The 23,847-nt window shown below is 44.3% G+C and overlaps 1 protein-coding gene across 7 annotated transcripts in view; it reads right to left on the reverse strand.

The window, feature by feature from the left end:
• The window catches only part of NUP93 (nucleoporin 93), a 757,735-nt gene that overhangs the window by 424,530 nt on the left and 309,358 nt on the right, over window positions 1–23,847 (reverse strand). For all 7 annotated transcript variants that reach the window (XM_033940752.1, XM_033940756.1, XM_033940750.1 and 4 more), the window contains one exon: window positions 10,640–10,779. In XM_033940752.1, coding sequence (XP_033796643.1) covers window positions 10,640–10,779 — 140 coding nt within the window. The remainder of the gene's footprint in view (window positions 1–10,639; window positions 10,780–23,847) is intronic.

A 23,847-nucleotide genomic window follows, 5' to 3' on the forward strand; every position in this document is an offset into this window, starting at 1 on the left:
ATTCCTGGCCTTGTGCAGGATTTTGCTCTGCCTCTTCGTTTGGCCCATGGTCAACGCATGCTCGATGATATTGGCTTTTTCAACCCGAATTCCTCTTTTCTCGAGCATGGTCTTTCTCTAGGTGCTTTACCATGTCTTGAAGTACCTACCTCTTCTTTCCATGTATTGATTGTCAATGCTCAACCTACGGAAGTCTTTCTCTCCGCTGGAGAACATTTGGGTTTTCTAGTGGGTGAATCTTTTCCTGATGTTGAGGTAACGTTGCCTATCATTGGCAGCTTGTCTTCCATTGTTGACCCCTGCCAGGGGGGGGATATACTGGACCATATTTTTACCTCACCTAAAGGACTCATTTCACTGGACTTCCTTTGGCCATATGATGCATCGACTTCCCATGTAACAGTGGAGAATGATTTTTTGATTTTATCCAGGAAGTTAGCTCTGTCTGACCAATCTAAAGCGGTGAATGCCATTGATTCTTCATTTTTGCAAGAACAGATTGAAGACCAAGTGGAAATCTCTTCCAACCAACCTTTTTCTAAGTTTGATGCTATGGTAAAGGAACAAGTGGACCTAGCTGATGCGTGCTCTTCTGATGAAGAAAAGGCTCAGTTCACACAGTTGTTGTACAAGTATCGAGACCTTTTTGCAGTGGATTCTTATGACACTGGTCTGACTGATCTACATGTGACCAAGATTCCTACGGATCTCCACAGTAAGCCCGTCTTCGTACGTCAGTATAAGATTCCTTTGGCCTCGTATGAGTCCGTGCAAGAGATACTTGATACCCTGGAAACTAGGGGTATCATTAGGCTTTGCAACAGTACATACAACTCACCCTTGTGGCCAATCCTGAAGAAGAATAACAGTTGGAGAATTGCCTTGGACTACCGACAGCTAAACAAGCGGGTACCCTTGTCTAGGTGGCCTATGGCCCATCTTGACCAGAGCTTGACTACCATCAAAGGAGCTAAGTATTTTACCAGTTTGGATTTAGCTTCTGGATTTTGGACAGTTCCTGTACATCCACCGGATCAATACAAACTAGCATTTACCTTTGGGAAGAAACAGTACACGTGGAATAGAACACCTTTTGGTTTTCTGAACTCTCCAGCTGAGTTCAACATATTTCTCCATAAAGCCCTTCCAGATGCGGAAGCTCGAGGAACTCTAGTCTATGTGGATGACATCCTGATCAAGAGTCCCACCTTTCAGAAACACCTGGAAGAGGTAGAACATGTGTTCCAACAATTGCAAAATGCAGGAGCTAAATTGACCCTTGCCAAAGGTCAATGGTGCCGAACATCTCTGAATTATTTAGGGTATGACATTTCCTCTGAAGGTCTTCGACCACAGAAGAAAAGGATACAGGCCCTACAACAATTGAGGAAACCTACCAATTTGCCGGAACTTCGTTCATTTTTAGGAATATGCAATTATTCTCGACAGTTCATAGATCAGTATGCAGAGATCTCTAGACCCTTGGTTGCCTTACTAAAGAAGGATGTACCTTGGACGTGGGGTCCTGAACAGGACGATGCTATGCAAGAGATGAAAGAGCAGCTTAGTCGCTTTCCTTGCTTGGCCTACCCTGAGAGTGGTCGTGAATTCTTCATCGACCTAGGATTCTCCAAACACTCTATGAGTGCTGTCCTGTACCAGAAATACGACTCTGACAAGCGTGTGGTGGCCTATGCAAGCAAAGGCTTCACCGATGTAGAGAAGAAGTATTCTGAATGTGAGAAAGCTCTACTGTCAACTGTTTGGGCTCTTCAACATTTTCGGAGTTATATCCAAGGAGAAAAACTCATTGTAGAGACTTGTCATCAACCCATTAGTTTCTTGGGTAGTGACAAGATCAAGACTGGTCGTGTCTCCAATAGCCGAATAGTCTCATGGACTTTGGCTCTCCAAGGATGGCCTTTACAGGTAAAGTATGCACTGAAACATCGTAACACAGTAGCCCAAGGGATAGCAGAATTGCATGATTGTACAGAACAAGATTCTCTTACAGGTATACCGGAACCTGATGTTCCACCAGAAGAGGAGGAACCCCATCGTCATCATCTTTATGATGAACAGCTATGTGCCAATATACCTCAAGTCTACGTAGATGGCTGTGCCTTCCACCAGACCTCGACCCATAATTTGGTCGCAGGAGTAGGTGTAGTGTGGAATGTTGACACACCTATGGAAACTTTGAAGTATAAATTGGGTGCTAAAACCAACCAATACGCAGAGATTGTAGCAGCCTTGGTCGCTGTACAGTCTGCGGTACAGAAGGGGATCCCAGAACTGATTATCTGTACAGATTCTGATTATGTGCGTCAAAACTTTGTGTCTCACTTACCCGTGTGGAAAAAGAAGGACATGTTAAATTCCAAAGGAAAGCCTGTCCATCATGGCGACTTGATTCTAGCCTTAGATCAATTGGTACGAGACAATGACATGACCATCTACTGGAAGAAAGTGAAAGGTCATGCTAAAGTTAATAGTTCTGACAAGATCGGAAATGACCTTGCGGATCAACTGGCCAAAGAAGGTGCTTTGTCAGGTGAACTATGGCAATGCCCTGAAGAGTTGTTTTTGATGGTACATGCTATTACTCGACGCCAAGCTAAACAGGTAGCTGAAACACCTGTAGTGCAGTGGGGTAATGATATCCCTTCCTTTGATCTTGTAACCGCTCAGAAGACCGATCTTATCCTGGGAAAGTTCTATAACTTCATACAGAATCCACAGGATCATCCATTGTCTGAAGACGATCAGAAGGATGAAGAACTCAGGATACTCTACACCTCCAGAGAGAAATTTTCAATTCATCAGAACCTGCTCACTCGGACGAGTAAGCATGGTATTGTGCAGTGGGTTGTACCCCGTGCATATCGAGGAATCATGTTGCAACATGCCCATGATGAACCTTGTGCAGGACATAGAGGTGAAGAAGTTACCTATGAGACACTGAAGCAAGTGGCCTACTGGCCTCATATGCGGCAAGATGTGCAGTTATATACGAGAGGTTGCTTGACTTGTTGCCAATTTCAACCCTCTACACCACTTCACCGAGCACCCTTGAGAAAGAAGGGTTTGGTCATGCCCTGGTCCGACATCCAGATTGACTGGATTGGCCCAGTGGTCCGTTCCTCCCGAGGTAATAAGTATATGTTGACTGTCACTTGTTTGTTTACAAAGTGGATTGAGTGCTTGCCTGCACCCAATTGTACGGCAGAGACTACCGCTACCTTGTTACTGAATCATGTGTTCAGTAGGTGGGGTTTGCCCATGAGAGTGGACTCAGACCAAGGATCACATTTCACTGCAGAGGTGATGCGACACATGTGGAAGATGCTCGGAGTGAAAAGTAAATTGCACATAGCTTACCACCCTCAATCATCAGGACAAGTGGAAAGAGCGAATCGTACCATCATCACGATCCTGAAGAAGTACGTGTCTACCTCTGGTAAGAATTGGGACATGAAGTTACCTTTGGTACTGATGGCTATTCGTGCCACGCCTCACCGTTCTACGGGGGTGACGCCTTTTGAAATGATGACAGGTAGAGAAATGACATTACCAATTCATTTGTTGTATAGAACTAATGATGTAAATCTTTCTAGTGCTACTACTGCTCATGAATATGTCACCCATTTACGTAACCATTTACAGGGTGCATTTTCTTTTGCCCAGAAAAATCTGGAAATTGCTGCTAAAGGTAGAAAAGCCTATTATGATCATAGGACTACCACAAAGGAATACCAAATTGGCGACAAGGTATTCTATTACAATTTTGGCAAAACCAAGACCAAAGAAAGTAAATTTTTGCCAAGTTGGCATGGTCCATTCCCTATAGTGGAAAAAGCTTCACCTGTGGCTTATCAAATTCGCATCAAATCAAATTCTCCAGGTGCAGATGTCCTTAAATGGGTCCACATTAATCAACTGAGACCATGTCATCCCAGTAAATTTGCCCAGGATGAAACCATTGTTGTGATGAATGACATTAACCTAGCAACAGCCTAGGCTGTTCTCTCTCTTTTCTGTTTTTCAGATGGCGAAACGAGTTCTGCCGATGCTGTTCCTGGCTGTCCTGCTGATTGGCGTTGGTACCAAAGTAATCGATCCTAGTCCGCAGTCCCGTGTTGTCCTTCAAGATTCTCCTGGTTTCTTGTTCTTTCCCGTTCCAGATCCTGCTCCAGCATATCTTCTTTCGATGTTTCTCTTTTCCATTTGGACTCTACTCCTACTGAAACTGAATTGGAAATCCTGGATGTTTTCCGTGGACATCCCATCAATTTTACCCTTGAAGTTGAACAATATTTGATGACAAAACCTTCCCACACCATTGAACTGAAAGTTGATAATGATAAGCTTCATATTGAGGACTTTCATATTGGCTCCTCCAATGTACATGAAGTTGTTGATACCCGCAGTATTGATCTTTTTATCACTGTTGTTATTCCAATTTTTGCCATCTTGTGGGTTCTCTTATTTGGGTTCTCTGTTTTTGCACTCTATGAGACCATCCGGATTAGACATCTTATTCAACAGAAACCATCACATACTGACTTAAGAATGCATGATTTCATTGCGGCTATGAAAGAGTAATTTTGCTAGCCGTATTTTTGATTATGATCTTCCTGTCTTAACTTTTGCTTTGGCATACCTTTTGTGCCTTGCTAAGTAGTTATGATTTTTGATTTTATCATATATTGCCATTATTCAGTGATTTTATTATCATTTATTTGGCTGGGTTCACATATTTTGCCCTTGCCTTTATGATTATTATCCATTGATTATTGATATCTTTGATTTATCGCTGATTTATATGGTATTGCTTATGTTTATGCATTTTTATATCACCTTGGGTCTTGTCGATCCTTTCCTACTTAGTTAGGTTGAAGGTGAAATAGACTCCATTGAAGTTATTTCTCCTCCAAAAGGGGGGACTGTAGGGATATTTCCGTATTCACACCTGAGGTTAGGCCTCTATGATGTCATCAAGCCTGAACCATTGTTTCAAGAATCTCTCTCTGCAAGCAACTTTCCAGCATGAATTTTGCAAGAAGTAAGAAGAATGATGCATTATGGGGATGTACCCGAATGTTGCTATTCAAGGGCATTCATCTGTGCTTTAATAATGGGACAGTGTGAATCTTGAAGAAATTATTCTGTTCTTATCTGTCTAACAGCCCTGGGTCTTCCAGCATATATGATACTTTATACAGAAAGGCTATTCATCAAGTTCTGTTTCTGGATTGGTCCGAGGAAGTCATCTGATGAGATTCAAGAAAAGAAAGGTGCTAATTAATTAATAATTAGTTAGTCTGTGATAAGGTCCGGGGAAGCTCAGATCTGCTCACAGATGTTCTAATTGTAAACTTTTTCTTTCAATAATTAGACCTGTAAGTTACCTCGTGTGATTCTCTGCCTAAGAGATAGAAATTCGGACATTTAAAAACTGTTCTGAACTTAGCACAGATAAACGGAACTTATTGCTGATGATTTATAGCCTCATCAAGGATCTTCAACACGTGTAACTTTTACAACGGTATTCCTGACGTCTTCCAGCTGACAAGACAATTTTCTCTTCCACCTAATTGTGCCGGAGAGGCTAATTAAGGGTGAGCATACGGAAATTACTTTTATTAGCTTGGGAATTAGATAGGAATCATTGATAAAGGTAAAGGGTTGAAAAGTTACCTGGGTGATAATATAATCATTTGCTAATCAGGGATTATTATTATAAGGAATAGTGTGTGTGTAACAAGAAGTTTTACTTAGTTGTCTAACCATTAGATTGTGATAATCATGTACTGAGTTTCATTTGTGTAATTAGATATTTTGAACAATACTTAGATTCTGCAGCTGGCTTGTGAATTATATTTTTCTATTTTCATAATAAAGATATTTCTCATTAGCCTGGGTTTTGTGTCGTATAATTAGACCATGATATTTGAACTTGAATAAGGTTATGGTTTTCTCTAGACCACTTAACAGAAACGTAACGTGTTTATAATACTGCTAAGTGAACCATAAATCCTTCTACAATATACTAGGTACACCACTGGATTTAATGACCCTGTTCTAACTTTACTGTTGACGTAGGTGTTGTCCCCCCCAACAAACAGACACACATATTATAAAGAATTAAATTAAAGTTGTATTATCATCAAGCAGCTTTCAAATGACATTATAAGCAAATAAAAATAAAATATTTTTAATACATTGCTAATTATTACCTGCATCTTTACCTATACTGTTTTGCCCTAGCTCTTACTTTGCACTATAGCAAAATAAAAAAGAAGCAGATAAAGATCAATCACACAGGTGCCCTTCAAGGCTCAGTAACACCTCTCCCTAAATTATGTGGAAGAGGTCTGGAAGTGGGGATAGCATCTATTTTATATTCTCAGTGAGACCTCAGGAAGGAACCTAGTGATCAAAACATTATTAGAGGTGTTGTACAGCCATTTCTTGTATGACTGGATGAGCTATATTTATCTTTCTTTTTTTTTTTTTAGTTGTTTAAATTCATGCAGAAATAAATGGTTAGATTGAACCTAATGACTTCATTAACGCATTTCCCTTTTTTAAACCTCTATACCATTTGAAAGAGGGTGAATATCTAATTATTCACTTCTAGAATTGGATACTTCTTAGATTTAGTAAAAATATTCTGGCACAAGTGTCAAACCTTAAAAAAGGAAGTCATATCGAGCATTGGAAAATAATAATAATTAACTAATAAAAATAGTATACATTTAATTTTCTCCACTACCAAATTTCCCCGCCCCGCCTCACCCGGCTACTTTTTCATGCCACCCGGCTGGAAAAAATTTCTGGGGAGAACACTGCTATATTGTAAATTTATGTAGTTTTTGTCCTGTCTCAATTATACTGTGGAAATACTTTGTAATCTGTTCTGGGCTCCTTTGAGAGGACAGGCTACATAATTGAGCAAGCAAATAAATAAATAAATAAAGTAGCTGCATCAAAAAGTCTCTGGAAGACTACATTCTGGTGGTCCAGCATATCTTTAAGCACCACACCACCATCACTGTGTAGAGAGGTGTGCTTTAGAGAATGACACGGGGAAAAAATCTGTCCCCGCCCCACCATCCTCTGCACCGCCCCATCACTGCTGTTCCCTTCACCGCCCCGTCACCGTCACCGCCATCCCTTTCACTGCTTCATCACCGCCACCCCATTCACCGCCCCATATAAGCCTTAGTACTGTAATATTTAGCTTATTCCTTTCTTATAAATCAAAGTTCCTGCTGCTGAACTAGAGAAAGAGATGTTCAGCTGGCAGGGCTTTGTTTATAAATTTTTATCAACACAACTAATATACTACTTTATCCTAAAGCAAAAAATAAATAAATAAATATAAATTTTTTTTTTCTACCTTTGTTGTCTGGTTTCTGCTTTCCACATCTTCTCATTCAATTCCTTCCATCCACTGTGTGTCTTCTCTCTGCGTCTTCCATTTGCTGTTACTGTGCCTCTCCCTTCACCCCCCCCCCCCAATTGGTCTAGCACCCATCTTCTTCCCTCCGCTCCCCCATAGTCTGGCATCTGTCTTCTTCCCTTCCAGCATCTTCTCCCCACTCTGTCTTCCACATTTCCCTTCAAGGTCTGTTCCTCTCCACCCTCCTTCAATGTTTGTTCTATTCCACCACCACTCTTCCCTCCCTCCTTTACCATCTGTTCCTTTGTACCACCCTTCAGCTCCTCTCGTGTGGCCTATCTATCTACCTTCCTCCCTCTTATTTTCTTGGCACTTTACAATGTAATTTGTGCAAGCCACTGGAGCCTGCGAGCTCGGTCCCTGTCCCATCCTCACAAACCATCTCACTTCTGTACTCCTATTTTCCCCATTTCTAATATCTCCCCTATGTATCTGCCATTGCCCCCCCCCCCGTGTCCATATACCATCCCCATGGCATCTCCCCTTTATGTCTCTGTCCCTATGCCCCATGCACATAATTTCCCCTCTTTCTGTTACCTTCCTGTGTCCAGATTTCCCCTATCTTCCTCTTCCATACCAGTGTGTCTCTTCTTTTCAACCCCATCTAGCTTTTTTCCCTCTTTCTTCCCCCCCCCCTGCTTCAAGCATCTGGCTCACCTGCCTGTCCTCTCCTTTCTTTCCTGCTGTGGGTTTTTCTTTCCCTCTTCATCCCCTTGGCCCAGAATCCTTTTCCCTTTCACTCCCTCCTTCCAGTGTGAGCCGGGAACACGCGCGATCGCACGGTCCCTGCAGCCCCCACCCGCCCGCCCAATCGATCGTAGCGTTTAGCCAGCTCCCTCCCTTCACCTTACCTTAGTTTGCAGGCTTTTTTTTTGGCGACCTGCACGCGCGGCTGCTCAGTGTTTAATCTTCTGCTCTGTTGCAACTTCCTGTTTTCAGTTGCGTCAGAGCAGAAGATTGAACATTGAGCAACCGCGCGTAAGCGGCTCTTTGAAAGCGTGCAGGTCGCCGAAAAAGAAAGCCTACAAACTAAGGTGAGGTGAAGGGAGGAAGCTGGCTAAACGCTATGATCGATCAGGCAGGGGCTACGGGGACCGCGTGATCCTTGATGCCTCACTGCGGAGACAAGACAAGGGCGCTCCAAGGGCGGTGAATGGCCTTGTCCCCGTCCCCGCAGCGACTGTTATTTTTCTTTCCCTGTTTCAGCAGGTTACTCGCGGCTAAACGCGGCTAGCCGCAGGTAACCGCCACCATGTCATTCTCTAGTGTGCTTAGTCACCTGCATAACTATAGTGTCCACCCTAGGCAGACCCAGAAGCTCTTGGCACTCCAGAACCAGAGGATACAAGCGAGACATAGCCCTCGCTATCTTAAGAGCAGCTTCCAGAGAATCAAATTGCTCTAAAATCAGAATGCTCATATCAGGGTGCCAGGGAAAGGTGGAAGACTGAGTGCACACCACAAAGCCAGGAAGAAGTGGACGGAGCCAGCTGAGTGACCCAACTCCTGCAAAGACTTAAATAAACGCACTATGGTATCATCCCAAGGTTCTAAAACCCCAGACGATTCGCATATCCAGCAAACAGTCCCTGATCTCCCATCCCAGAAAGTATTGTACCTGTAAATAAGAGGTCAGCAAGCCAGTCAACATCATCTGGATCCCCCAGATCAGGATCAGGCAGCACAGGAACAGTGGCTGACTGAGAGGAGGATGTGTCCATAGAAGCTACACCACTAATAAACCCATCTGAGGGGGAACAGGACTGCACAGGGGGAATGCCAGCTTTAAAACTCATTTCATAAATGTTTCATAAATTAAGAGAAAGCCTCCGACTCCTAGGCATAGAATCATCCTTTGATGACTTTTGCGTTTCTTAGGCTGTGGAGCGTCCACAGCCAGGCGCATGGAACTAGTAGCTGTACAAAACCCCCCAAAATAAAGAAGGCTAGCCGAGCATTCGGTCACCTGCTTAAACATAGGAGAAGCTAAGCTAGAAGCTATTGCCTCTCCCAGGCGTGCTAAGCGACATGTGGCGTAAGAATGCTCTTGAGGTGCTAAATTTGCACAATCCTGGCAAGGATTCACATCAGGAGAGCCCAAGGACTCCATCCTAATATGTTTTGAAGCATAAATTGCAGTTTTGGAGAAGCAGGGAGCTTTAACAAAAAAAAGATAGCTAAAATCCAAGATAGCCGCCATTAAGAAAATTGCACCCAAAACGCGCTATTTTTTACATTAAACAAACTGTTAAAATGGCAATGTTAGGATTTTTCAGGAAGGGAACCACAGGGGGACATGCAGAAACCCTCAAAACTTCGAATTTCAACTCCCCCCCCCCCCCCCCCCCCGATTCACTTCACAGGCTGATACAGCTTTTACTCACTGTGCCCTGTACTGAAAATGTGCTATAGCCTGCCTCAGCTCTTTCAGTAGCTGAAGTCAGAAAATCACTGCCTCATGCTGGGAATGCCTCTGCAATGCTGAGCTACGGGCTGCCAGTCAGACCTTATGCCTGACTGTACCTCCATCCCTGCAGATCGACGGACGCGCTCAGAGACGAGCAGAGGTGAGAAGACACAGCTAGTAACCTGTGAGATACTGCCGAGTCCCCAAAGAATGCCAAACAGTCTATGCTCGAACCCTCATTTGGCAGAAGGAGAAAGATAGGAACAGCCCCAAACTCCTATGAAGTAAATGCACTGGCTGACAGGGACTGACCTATTAGCTGCAGACCAAAGTCTATGAATCATAATGCAGGCAGAGCTGAATAATTGCTATGAGCACTAGAAACCTCGAAAAAGGGATATAAAATATACCAAATAAAATAATAAACTGTGGAAAGCAGAACAGGCACACACCTGCAGGCACACGTGCAGAAGGGGAAAACTGTAGGTGGAGCTAAGGAGTCCAGTGAAGTACAACAGCGGCACAGAGAAAAAAAATCAGGAGTGAATTTCTTCTGCAGATGGCATGCAGCCATGGGGACACTACCATCTGTCTAGAATAATTCACCTATTGCACTAGAAAGAATGCTACTTTAACATTAAAATAAAAAAGAACTAAAGCAAAGAAAATTCATCAGATAAATATAACCAGAGATGCTTCATCTTAAAGACCAGAAAAGGAAAGCAACATTTATTGCAATTTGAGAAGGGTTTTCATTTTCTTACCTTTTTTCTAGACACAGTAATGCCTGTCGCACCAATGCCATCTGTGTCTCCATACTGCAGCGAGTTTTTAATGTGTCTGTTGCTGGAACCAGCAAAATGTCAGTCATTTGTTTCACCATACTCCAAAGTTCAGAAATATTCTGCAAGCAAATCAGTCCTATGAATTCATATTTCCATATTTTCCCAAGATACTACCAAACTTCCTTATCTAGATGCATTAAGAAAGCACTTTTCAAGTTCCTCAGGTATCTCAGCAGCAGTGAACAGACCTTAGTTCAAGTCCCATAACAAGTTTTCTGCTCTCTGGGTCCACTAGGAATCATGTTATTGCATTATGGGGTCCTAAATTCTACTAATTTACCTAGCAGCTGAGAACTTGAGTACTTCTCTATCAATGTGAGTGAGTCCAGGTACAAGAATTATGCCTAGATTGTGGTCAGCTATCCCTGCTCCTTCATTTGGAAACTTGCTGCCACAAAGATGGAGCTAAATTAAGTAGGAAGGTGATACAAAGAGAAAACAATTCTCTGGTAGCTCTAGAAGGATAGAGTAGACTAGTGGTGAGAACCAAACTGGGCAAATTGCTCTACCCACAACTACTTTAGAACGAATTAATTGAAAGATTAGGTTCTTACCTCTGCTAATCTTCTTTCTTGTAAACCCACACTTTATTCCGGGACCAGTGAGTTATTTCCCTCCACCCGCCAGGGTCTGTAGGAAACCTCAAAATGCAGAGGCTTTTCCCCCCCTCCCTTACATACCTCCTTCTCTGAGCATGCTCTCCAGTCAAGTCTGAAAGCAGCCAGGAACATATGTAGAGGATAAGAACAAGAGAGAGAAGGGTACGGGGACACTCTCCAACAAGTAAGTATATTCTGCTCACAATAATAAATGAAAAACAGCAACAAGGGAACATAATCAAATCAGGATAGCAAACATCAGTAACTTGAATGACAATAACAGTACTAGAAGTAGAAAAAAATGCATTCATAGAACAGGGCAACCTAACTCAGTGTTCCCTCTAAGGTGAGCGCATGAGCGATCGCTCACTATTTTCAGTGGTGTCGCTCATACGCTTTCCCCTGTCGCTCACTCGAGGGCGGGAGGAGGTGAGAGGAAGCGGCGGTGGCCTGTATTTTAAAGTTAAAAGATGCAGCGGCGGCTCCTCTCAAGATCCCCGACTGCATCGGACTTCCGACGCAGGTGGGGATTCGTGAGAGGAGCAGCTGCCACATCTTCAGTGTCCTCCAAGGGGGGAGGGGCGGTCCGCCCCAGCTGTGCACCCGCCCTAAGGCTGCAGTCGGAGAGGAAGTTCGGGCCAGCCAATCGCTGCCTGGCTGGGCGGAACTTCCTCTCCGACGGCAGAATTCACGTCGGGGGAATGCTGGTCTGCCCGGTGGGAAGCAGAGAGAGCTTCGGGCAGCCGCGGCGGTGGCTTTGGGGCCTGTTTCCCCCGATGGTGGCAGCAGTGGCTTTGTGGAGGGTAGGAAGAAAGAAAGGGAGCAGGGAGACAGAAGGGAAACAGAAAAAAAGAAAGGGGGCATCAAGAGAGAAAAAAGAAAGAAAGAGCAGGGAGAGAGGAAGAAAAAGTTGGGGGAGGGAATGAGGTCTGGAGGAGAGGAAGCATACAGGCTAAAAGAAGGGAAGAAAGATTTGATGCACAGTCAGAAGATGAAAGTGCAACCAGAGACTCATGAAATCACCAGGCAAGGTAGGAAAAATGATTTTATTTTAAATTTAGTTATCAAAATGTGTCTGAATTTATATATGCTGTCTATATTTTGCACTATGGCCCCCTTTTACTAAACCGCAATAGTGTGTTTTAGCGCAGGGAGTCTATGAGCGTCGAGAGCAGCGCTGGGCATTTAGCGCAGTTCCCTGCGCTAAAAACTGCTATTGTGGTTTAATAAAAAGGAAGGGGGGTATATTTGTCTATTTTTGTATGGTTGTTACTGAGGTGACAGTGCATAGAGTCATCTGCCTTGACCTCTTTGAAAAAACCCCAGAATAGGAATGATAATTAACATTTTCTCAGCGTATAGTGTGCTTTGTGTTTTTTAATTTTATTTTTGGTAGATCATTTTGACTTGGTCATTTTAAAGTAGCTCGCAAACCCAAAAAGTTTGGGCACCTCTGAGCTAGAGCGTTGAAACTGTGTATTTCTATTTTATCCCCCCTTTTACAAAACTGTGGAGCGTTTTTTAGCGCCAGTCGTGGTGATAGCAGCTCTGATGCTCAGAATTCTATGAGCGTCAGGGCTGTTACCACTGTGGCTAAAATCCACACTACAGTTTTGTAAAAGGGTGAGGGGTTAGTTTGTGATGACATATTCCATACTAGGCGAAGGTGTTTTCTGTGTTCTGTTTGTTTAAAAGACATGGTTTTCTGTTAGGATTTGCATTGTAGGATTGATCTGTGCTGGTCTGGCTTGTTTAGTTTTACAATGGGTGTATTGATGTACTGCTCACTGCAATATGTAAGATGCTGCCTTTTCCTAGGTACTCATGTGTGACGTGTGGTTTGTTACTAAAAATCATGTTTTTCTTACAGATGGGGGGGTGGGATGCCAAAAAATGATGGGCCCCGGGTGTTACATATGATAGGTACGCCACTGTATGTAAAGATACCAGAAAGCTGGCGTAGCAAAAACTTTAAGTAAATTGTTATTCTTCTAAGTTTTGAGTATTTAACCCTCCCACAATCTCACGGGCACTCGTTTCAAGTTTCAAGTTTATTGAGATTTTGATTTAAACGCAATATCAAATATTTTCAATGCGTATAACAAAAATAAATTTGGGGAAATAAATAAAACCATTTGAACAATAAACATACAAACATATCCATAGATGATTAAAATTACATAAGGAGTACAAGGATAAACTACATTTGTTTAAAAATGCATCCTCCGTGCCTGCTCATAAATTTGTGGAGTATGTAACTTGTCGCTCATGCATATTTTTTTTTTGCACACACCTCATCAATCCTTAGAGGGAACATTGCTGATGACCCCCCCAAACTGAGTACTAACCTCATTCTAATGGCACTAATAAAATTTGGACAGAACACAGCTTACCAGTATTTGTAAAGGCAGGAAATTTGCAAATCAACAAGTATAAAGCAGGTTCCCGAAATAAAGTGTGGATTTACAAGAAAGAAGATTAGCAGAGGTAAGAACCTAATCTTTCATTCTTGTACAATCCCATTTTATTCCTGTACCAGTGGGACTTAAAAGAGCAGTCCCAAAAATTCAGGGTGGGACTGATGAGCCCGCTACCAACACAGAGGCACCAAAAGCAGCACCTGCATGGCCGCCACATCGATTCTGTAAAACTTAATGAATGTATGCAAGGAGGACCAGGTAGCAGCCCTGCAAATCTCGTCCAAACAACAGATGACTCTTGTGGCAAGTCCAGCACTGCTTCCAACTTGCCCCATGGTAAAAGCAGGGAGAACAATATTTCAGGTGGTAGTAAATTCCATCCGAGGAATTTCCCTAGCTATGAGGCTGCCTATCCCAGTACAGAAACCTTAGAGGCCAGCTCTGCAGAATGAGAGACGCGGCTCTGCAAAAGGAGCCTATTCCAGGCAAAGAATAAAACCTTTTAAAACTGCCTTTAAGCAGCATAGGTTCCCTGACCACTATTTTCAAATTGGCCAAAGGGGGAGACAAAGGCAGTACTGGCCCATTCCCATCCCTCAGAGCCTGGGGCGTGGCTTGCCACATTATAAGCCAGAGCCTCAGACAGGGAAGGGGGAGGCTCAGGAAGGTAGATGGAAACCAGCCCAGCAGAAGGTGCCAGAGAAGTAGATCAGAGGGTGGAACAGAGCTCAGCCCAGATCCAGTCCTGGTGAGGAGTTAATGGAACTGGAGGAAACCTGACTGCCCACTCAGTCAACTTGGCCTACTCCTGAGGAATGCATGGAAGTGTGTGAAGTAGTACCTGTACGAGGTGAGCTGAATGAACCCTGCTTATTGGGGGGGGTTTCTCATTCTTGGAGAAGGGAGTCTTTTTCCTTTTTGCTTTCCTCATCGCACAGGAATAGTGCAGTAAACCTTTATTGCTCTCACCTGAGAAGAATCAACTTCAACTGTGTTTTGTTTCATGGATGGGTTTGTTTGTTTTTTTCTTCTTTTTGGCTAGGACTCACTGAAAGACTTTGCTGAACTGTGAAACCTATGCTGCACCATACACACTGTGTGGCGTTAACTAAGCAATACCTATGTAGCAGTGCTGATAAATGAACCTCTGAAGTGGTGTTTGTGTTTGGAACTTACTCAAGGTTATTTTTCTTCTCTCTTTTGAGCCTCCTGATATCCTGGAAACAAGGCCTAAGCAGAGTCTGGGTGTGACATCTAACCAGGCTGAAGGAAGCCAAAGATCCACTCAATGCAAGCAGTCAGTCATTATCTATACCACAGGTGTCAAAGTCGGTCCTCGAGGGCCGCAATCCGGTCGGGTTTTCAGGATTTCCCCAATGACTATGCATTGAAAGCAGTGCGTGCACATAGATCTCATGCATATTCATTGGGGAAATCCTGAAAACCCGACTGGATTGCGGCCCTCGAGGACCGACTTTGACACCCCTGATCTATACATACCTAATGCTTTGTGTTTGTTTCAAGTGCTGCATTATTTTATTCTTGTGCACTGCATATTTTCTGTTTTACCTTTATGCCCTATTTTGAGATTGATTTTGTCATTCCTAAAATCTTTGTTTGTTTTGCAAAGACTGCATAATAAAAGACTACTTTTGTTTTCAACAATTAAAACCTTGCCTTAGTGACTTCTGTGAGCTTTTCTGGGTGATCTGTATAGGCGCTTTGGCAAACCTTATTAGCCAGCACTGCCTGTACAGCCTTATCCCTGCTGAGAGGCAGGCCTAGTATTCAGTGCCATCTGGTAGTGGGTCACCGCATTGTTCTTAGCGGGGCCGGCTGGCCAACACTGCCCAAGAGGAGGAAAACCCATCTGATTAAAGGAGCCTGGAACCCGAGAGGGGGCCTCTTTCCAACCGCCACATAAGCTGTGGAAATGGTCATGCAAATCCACTGGAAATGGTAGCCATAGAATCTGGCTTCACTCTGCGGGTAAGGCCCGCCAAGACAAACAGGCAGTCAGAAAGGCCAAAACTCGTTGGTGACCTCCAGATACCACAATAAATGTCTGCGCACATCCAACACCTAGTCTGCCAACGAGCCTCTCAGGGAAGGAGGGTTCAACCCCAAAAGCCCAGTAATCTGTACCTGAAGCAAAGCTACTGCTGGACCTTTCTTCAGGTCATCTTGCAGAAACTCCAGGACCCGAGGAATCGATGGAAAAGAAGAGTAACACCTCCAAGCCTTTGCATTGGCCACCACTGTGGACGTCCGCTTGCTGTGAAGCAAAGTGGTGGTCACTGCTGAAGAATAACCCTGGTTAATAAGAACAAAGCGGTTCAGATCTTGCATCGCAATCGGATCCTGTGTAAGAAAACGAGAATGACCAGGGAGCCTGAGCCCCCGAACCTGCTAAAGCCAAACCAAGTAGGCATGCCACGGCCGCTTCAGTTAATCGGGTGCCACCAGAATCACCGGACTCTCGTGGGCCACTGTGTACTTCAACAGACACCCTATCATGAGCCAAGGAGGGAAGACATAAAGATGACTCTCCTAGGGCCAGGACTAAACCAGAGCGTCCAGGCTCTCGCCGATGACTGAAGAAACGATCAGCTTTCTTGTTGGCCACCGTCAACATGAGGTTGAACTTGGAACACCCCCAATGATCCACTATGCAAATGAATTTTCTTTGAGAGAGTGACCACTCTCCAGTGTCCAGTGTCAGACGACTGAGAAAGTCTGCTTTGACATTGTCCACTCCTGCCACGTGCACCAAAGACAGTGCCACAAAGAATCTCTCCGCCCACCAAAACAGCAGCTCAGTTTCCACACTCAGAGAGGGCCTTTTCGTGCCCCCCTGATGACTCAAGTAAGCAACCACCATGGAATTTCCAAGAACACACAGACAACTCGATGATAGACGACTCTAGAAGAGAAGGGCCAGCTGAACATGCCCACTGGCCCTGAACAAGGACAGGCATGCACATTGCCCCCCATCCGTTGAGACTTGCATCTGTCAACAAGATCACCCACTCTGAGACCCGGAACGGAAGACCCTGAGACAATGAGAGAGCATGCAACCACCATGCTAGACTGTTTCATGCCACCGTCATCCAGGGCATGGGTGCATGTAACAGGTCCTGTTGTGGATTCCAGCACGAAAGCAGGGCATCCTGCAGCAGACGCAGGTGGGCTCTGGCCCATGGAACTACAGTGTTCTCCCTAGGGCCTTTTAGCTGGGCGGTCCGCCCAGCTAATTTAGAAGAGCGCACGGCTATCATCTGCTGCTGCTGCTGCCTCCGCCGCTGCTGAATATTAAAAAAAATACAAAAAAACCCAGTTTGGAGATTTCAGCCCGTAGCGAACTTATGCTCCAGGGCTCTAACGTGTGCGTGCCGGCTTCCCTTCTCTTCCCTCCGAAACCGGAAGTTATGTCCGAGGTGGGGGGGGAGAGAAGAGAAGTCGGCACGCACATGTTGAGAGCCCTAAAGCAAGCGTTCGCTACGGGCTAAGGTGGGAGACAGGTTAGACAAGCATTTTCTCTTCTTGCTGCCGGGTCCTGCCTACTTTCTGTTTCTGCGAAGGAAGGACCCGGCAGCATTTCCCCCAATAGGTCGATCGCAATCTTGGGCCAATCAGCCTTCCTCTCCCCGACGGCAGAATTGACGTCGGGGAGAAGAATGCTGGTCGGCCGAAGCAGGGAGAGCTTGGGGCGGCGTCGGCTTTCGGGCCTGTTATTAGTGGCGGTTTGGGGCCTGTTATTGGTGGCACTTTGGGTCCTGGTCCCCGATGGCAATGGCAGTGGCTTGGGGGAGGGCAGGGAGAAAGAAAGAAAAAGGGCAGGCAGGGAGACAGAAGGAAAGAAGAGAAACAGAAAAAAAAGAAAGGTAGGCAGAGAGAAAGAAAGGGCAGGGAGAGAGGAAGAAAAAGTTGGGGGAGGGAATGAGGTCTGGAGGAGAGGAAGCATACAGGCTAAAAGAAGGGAAGAAAGATTGGATGCACAGTCAGAAGAAGAAAGTGCAACCAGAGACTCATGAAATCACCAGACAAGGTAGGAAAAATGATTTTATTTTAAATTTAGTGATCAAAATGTGTCTGAATTTATATCTGCTGTCTATATTTTACACTAAGGTCCCCTTTTACTAAACCGTAATAGAGGTTTTTAGCGCAGGGAGCCTATGAGCGTCGAGAGCAGCGCTGGGCATTCAGCGCAGCTCCCTGCGCTAAAAACTGCTATCGTGGTTTAGTAAAAAGGGAGGGGGTATATTTGTCTATTTTTCTATGGTTGTTACTGAGGTGACAGTGCATAGAGTCATCTGCTTTGACCTCTTTGAAAAACCCTGGAATAGGAATGATAATTAACATTTTCTATGCGTACAGTGTGCTTTGTGTTTTTTAAAAATTTTATTGTTGGTAGATCATTTTGACTTGGTCATTTTAAAAGTAGTTCGCAAGCCCAAAAAGTGTGGGCACCCCTGCTCTAGAACATCGCTCCTTAGTTTTATCAAGTGGTGCAGTGAGGGGCCAGCACTTTACATCTTATCACCTCATTCTTTCTTTTTTTCTCCTCATGTACAGCACGGTTCTTTATTCTAAGCAGTTCTGGCACTAACAGTACTACTGGTGCCTTATGCTACTTTCACTACCACTTGCAGTCAAGTTCGGCATTTTATCATGGTTTTGGTTTTTTATTTAGTTTTTCACCAGTATTTTCATTTATTTATTAAAGCAGCCTTTTTTAACAACTCGATGCCCCTCCCCTATCAGTGTGCATTCAATCCACTGCCGACACTTTTTTGGCGTCTCTTTCAACAGATTAAATATCATAGCCCCACTATCGCGTGTTCACATTTATTCTGCATATGAGTTTATTTCATCAGTGCAGAGATCTTTTCGTTAAGTCCATTTTACTCTCCCTTTTTTACTTTCCCAAGTGCTGTGGTTTTATTCTTTGGATTTTATAGAAGCTCATTTGAACAATAATTTAGATTTTCCCAGGTTTCACTTTTCATCTATCCGGTCTTTTCTGGTTTCCTTTCTATAGTCTGCTTTTCGTCTGGAGTCTTTTGAGTTTAGAATTACATTTTATGACATATTTTTGTGGTTATAATTGTATGACATGTCTAAATCGGTCAAGTTATCCATTCTTTTTATTATTTTTTGTCCCCTCATACAGTGGCAGACCGCACCGGATGGATCCAGAACCTTCCGAGCTGCTCTAAATGGCACCTGCACCTCAGCACGGTTGTCGGGTACTTATTCTGAAGCAGAGTCGGCAGCCACACTGAAGTGCAGGAAGGTCCTGCGATGACTGCATTTGCCGCCTCTGCCTCCAGAAAACGTAAGTGGCGTCAGAAGGGGTGGACTGGCAGCTGCAGTCATTGTGGAACCTTGCCACAACTCCCTGCATCTGCCGGCCCTCCCCCTCCAACATCACTTACATCTTCCAGAGACAGAGGCAGCAGAAGCAGTCATCATGGGACCTTGCTGGTTTGGAGGGAGAGAGGAGCATAGAATTGTGGTAGAGGGAGAAAAAGGGGGTCAGGGTGGTATGGAATGGTGGTGGAGGGAGAGAAAGGGGGCAGATGCTGATGGAATTGGTGTGCAGGGAAAGGAGAGAGAGACATAAAGGGGAAGGATACTGGATGGAATTGGGTTGGAGGGAAAGAAAGGGAGCAGATGCTGATGGAAGTGGGGGGAAGGGAGAGGAGAGAGTGAAATGCCAGACCATAGGCATGTGGGAGATGGAAGGGAAGAACAGGAGAGAGATGCCAGACCATTGGAGGAGGGAAGGGAAGAAGATGGATGCCAGAATAATAGGGGTGAAGGGAGAGATGGAAGGGGAATACAAGGAGAGAAGATGTCATATAGAAGGGGCAGAGAGAGGGTAGACAGTGGATGAAAGGAAGAGAGTGACAAGATTATGAGGAAAGCAGAAACCAGAGAAGACAATTTAGAAAAAAAATTATATTTTTTTGCTTTAGGGGAGATGCATCGCTGTTTCTGTGGTGTTGCATTGTATACAGAGTCCAGCTTCTTGGTGGTTCAATTTAACCTTTGTCTACGTTTTTCTATTTTATCCTCCCTTTTACAAAACTGTAGAGCATTTTTTTAGCACCAGTCATGGTGGTAATTGCTCAGAATTCTATGAGAGTCTGAGCTGTTACCACCATGGCTAAAAACCACATTATAGTTTTGTAAAAGAGAGAGGGGTTAGTTTGTGATTACATATTCCATACTAGGCGAAGGTGTTTTCTGTGTTCTGTGTGTTCGAAAGACATGGTTTTCAGTTAGGATTGACTGTGTAGGATTGATCTGTACTAGACTGGTTTGTTTAGTTTTACAATGGGTGTATTGATGTTGTACTGTTCACTGCAGTATGTAAGATGCTGCCTTTTCCTAGGTACACTCTTGTGTGATGTGTGAATTGTTATAAAAATCATGTTTTTCATACAGATGGGGGGGTGTAAAAAAATGATGGGCCTTGGGTGTCACATATGCTAGGTACACCACTGCCTTCATAGTTTATATGTAATCCACAAGCCTGCTTTTAGGACTTACAGGGTATGTATCCCTCTGATTCATGACAATTTCACTTCTCATGTTATCTTATCCATTCTTTTTATTATACAATTGCCCAAATAAGCATAAGTCTTTGACGTGATTGGACCTTGAAAACTAACAGCAACAGTGTTCTCCCCAGAAATTTTTTTCCAGACATAAAAACTATTTGCTGCATTTAGTGTGCCACAAAAAACATTTGTTCCGTTTAGTGTGCCGGAGTTAAAAAAGTGTGAGAGACGCTGCTCTATACCATTTGAAAGAGGGCAAATATCTAATTATTCACTTCTAGAATGGGATACTTCTTAAATTTAATAAAAAAAATTATGGAACAAGTGTCAAACCTTAAGAAAGACTGCCATATTGAGCATTGGAAAATAACTAATAATAATTAACTAATACAAATAGTACACATTTAGGGCTCCTTTTACTAAGCTGCGCTAGCGGTTTTACCACGCGCTTAGCTCGTGCAGAATTGCCGTACATGCTAGACGCTAATGCCAGCATTGAGCTGGCATTAGTTCTAGCCGTGTAGCGTGGCAATTGTGCAAGCGCTAAAAACGCTATTGCAGCTTAGTAAAAGGAGCCCTTAATTTTCCCCACCACCAAATTTCCCCGTCCCGCCCCACCCGGCTACTTTTTCATGCCATCCGGCTGGAAAAAATTTCTGGGGAGAACACTGAACTACATTGATCGATGCCACCATGGTCCCTAGAACCTGGAGACACTGCCAAGTCATCGGGACCAGAGTGGCCAAAAGGTCCCTGATAACCTGTTGTAGCCTCTCCTGACAGGACACAGGCAGTGACACTTTGTTCTGATCTATGTGAAACCGAACAGCACAGTTCCTTACCGTAACAGGTGTTATCAAGGGACAGCAGGCAACTATTCTCACATATGGGTGACATCATCCATGAAGCCTGAATGCGGACAGCCTCGCAAGCAGACTTGCTTGTAGAAACGTAGAAGTTACAAGTCAGCCGCACCACATATGCGCGAGTGCCTTCCCTCCCAGCGCAGGGTGAGTGTCCTCAGTTCAGATAGCTAGCATAGAAGCCATCCAGGGGAGGTGCGTGGGTTATGATAATAGCTGCCTGCTGTCCCTGGATAACACCCGTTATGGTAAGTAACTGTGCTTTATCCCAGAACAAGCAGGCAGTCTATTCTCACATATGGGTGACCTCCAAATTAATCAGAATGGGATAGTGGGAGCGTTGGCAACTTAAGAGAATAAGTTTTGTAATACCCTCTGGCCAAATTGGCCATCCCGTCTGGAGAAAACATCCAGACAATAGTGAGAGGTGAAAGTATGAACCGAAGATCAGGTAGCAGCTTTGCAAATTTCCTCAACAAGTGTAGATCTGAAGAAAGCTACTGAAGCCGGCATTGCTCTAACTTTCTGGGCTGTGACTAAACTCTGTAGTTGTAATCCAGCCTGGACATAGCAGAAAGAGATGCAAGCAGCCATCCAGTTGGAGATGGTACGCTTAGAGACTGGATGTCCCAACTTGTTTGGATCAAAGGAGGTAAAAAGTTGAGGAGCAGTTCTGTGTGATTTGGTGCGTTCCAAGTAGAAGGTCAAAGTACGCTTACAGTCCAGAGTATGAAGAGCTGATTCTCCAGGATGAGAATGAGGCCTTGAAAAAACACTGGAAGAAAAATGGATTGGTTGAGATGAAATTCTGAAACCACTTTAGGTAGGAATTTAAGATGAGTACGAAGGACCACCTTGACATGATGGAACACAGTGAAAGGTGGATCAGCAACTAACGCTTGCAGCTCACTGACTCTTTGAGCAGAAGTGAGGGCAATGAGAAACACCACTTTCCAAGTGAGATACTTTAGATGAGCCGAAGACATTGGTTCAAATGGAGGCTTCATCAGTCGAGCACCAACAACATTGAGATCCAAAACCATTGGAGGCGGTTTGAGAGGTGGTTTGACATTGAAAAGTCCTTTCATGAATCTGGAAACCATCGGATGAGCAGAGAGGGGTTTCTCCTCAATAGGCTGATGGAAAGCAGCGATTGCACTGAGATGGAGTCGAATCGATGTAGACTTGAGACCAGAGGCAAAAGATAATCTAGAACAGAAGATAAGGAGGAATTTTGAGGCACCTTATGAGAGATGCACCACGTAGAAAATCTAGTCCATTTTTGGTGGTAGCATTGTCTAGTGGCAGGCTTTCTAGAAGCCTCTAAAATGTCTCTTACAGGTTGAGAAAACTGAAGAGGAGTTATGTTGAGAGGTACCAAGCTGTCAGGTGTAGAGATTGTAGGTTGGGATGAAGTAGAGATCCTTGACTCTGTGTAAGCAGAAACGGAAAGACTGGTAGAAGGTAAGGCTCCCTGCTGCTGAGCTGAAGTAGAAGGGAGTACCAATGTTGTCTCGGCCATCAAGCAGCTATCAGAATCATGGTGGCATGATCGTTCTTCAACTTGACAAGAATCTTGAGAATGAGAGGGAATGCATAGAGAAAAAGATTTGACCATTCCAGTAGAAAAGCATCTGCCTCGAGGCGATGAGGAGAAAAGATCCTGGAGCAGAATTGAGGCAGTTTGTGGTTGTGGGTGGCTGCAAAGAGATCTATCAGAGGCGTTCCCCACTATGAAAAAATGTGATGAAGTGGCAAGGAATTGAGTGTCCATTCGTGGTTGCAGAAGACGACTCAAGTTGTCCGCCAAACAGCTTTGAGGAAGGTGTTGTGGAGGATTGCCCAGTCCCAAACCTTCAGAGCTTCCTGACAAAGAGAGGGAGAGCCCGTCCCCCCCTGTTTGTTGACATAGTACATGGCAACTTGGTTATCCATCCGAATGAGGACTACCTTGTCATGAAGGAAATATTGAAAAGCTTTGAGAGCATTGAAGATTGCTCTGAGTTCCAACAGATTGATGTGACACTGACGATCCGTAATGGTCCAGTGGCCTTGAGTACGGAGACCATGAGCACCCCAAGCGTAGGCTGAGGAATCTGTCGTGAGGACCTTCTGATGAGGGGGCGTTTGAAACAGCAAGCCTCTGGAGAGATTGGAAGAGAGCATCCACCAGCTGAGAGACTGTCTCAACGAAGGAGTGACTGTAATATGTTGAGAGAGTGGATCGCAAGCCTGCGTCCACTGAGATGCCAGAGTCCACTGAGGAATTCTGAGGTGAAGTCTGGCAAAAGGAGTCATCTGTACTGTGCAGGCCATGTGACCTAGGAGTACCATCATGTGTCTTGCTGAGATTGAAGAGCGGGAAGACACTGCATGATAGAGTTGAAGAAGAGCCTGCAGATGTTGTTGCGAAGGAATGCTCTTAGTTGGATAGCGTCCAGAACCGCTCCGATTAATTCTTTATAGTGGGGGGGGGGACACCTACGTCAACAGTAAAGTTAGAATAGGGTCACTAAATCCAGTGGCTTACCTAGTATATGTGACAGCCAGTGCTGATAATTTTTTAACAATGCCCTCCTCTATATAAAAAAATATATTTTTAGTAATAATCTATGAGTCACTCAACAAGGGTGCACCTAGGAAAAGGCAGCATCTTAAACACTGCAGTGAGCACTA

Source organism: Geotrypetes seraphini, chromosome 4 (assembly GCF_902459505.1).
Source record: "Geotrypetes seraphini chromosome 4, aGeoSer1.1, whole genome shotgun sequence".
NCBI lineage: Eukaryota > Metazoa > Chordata > Amphibia > Gymnophiona > Dermophiidae > Geotrypetes > Geotrypetes seraphini.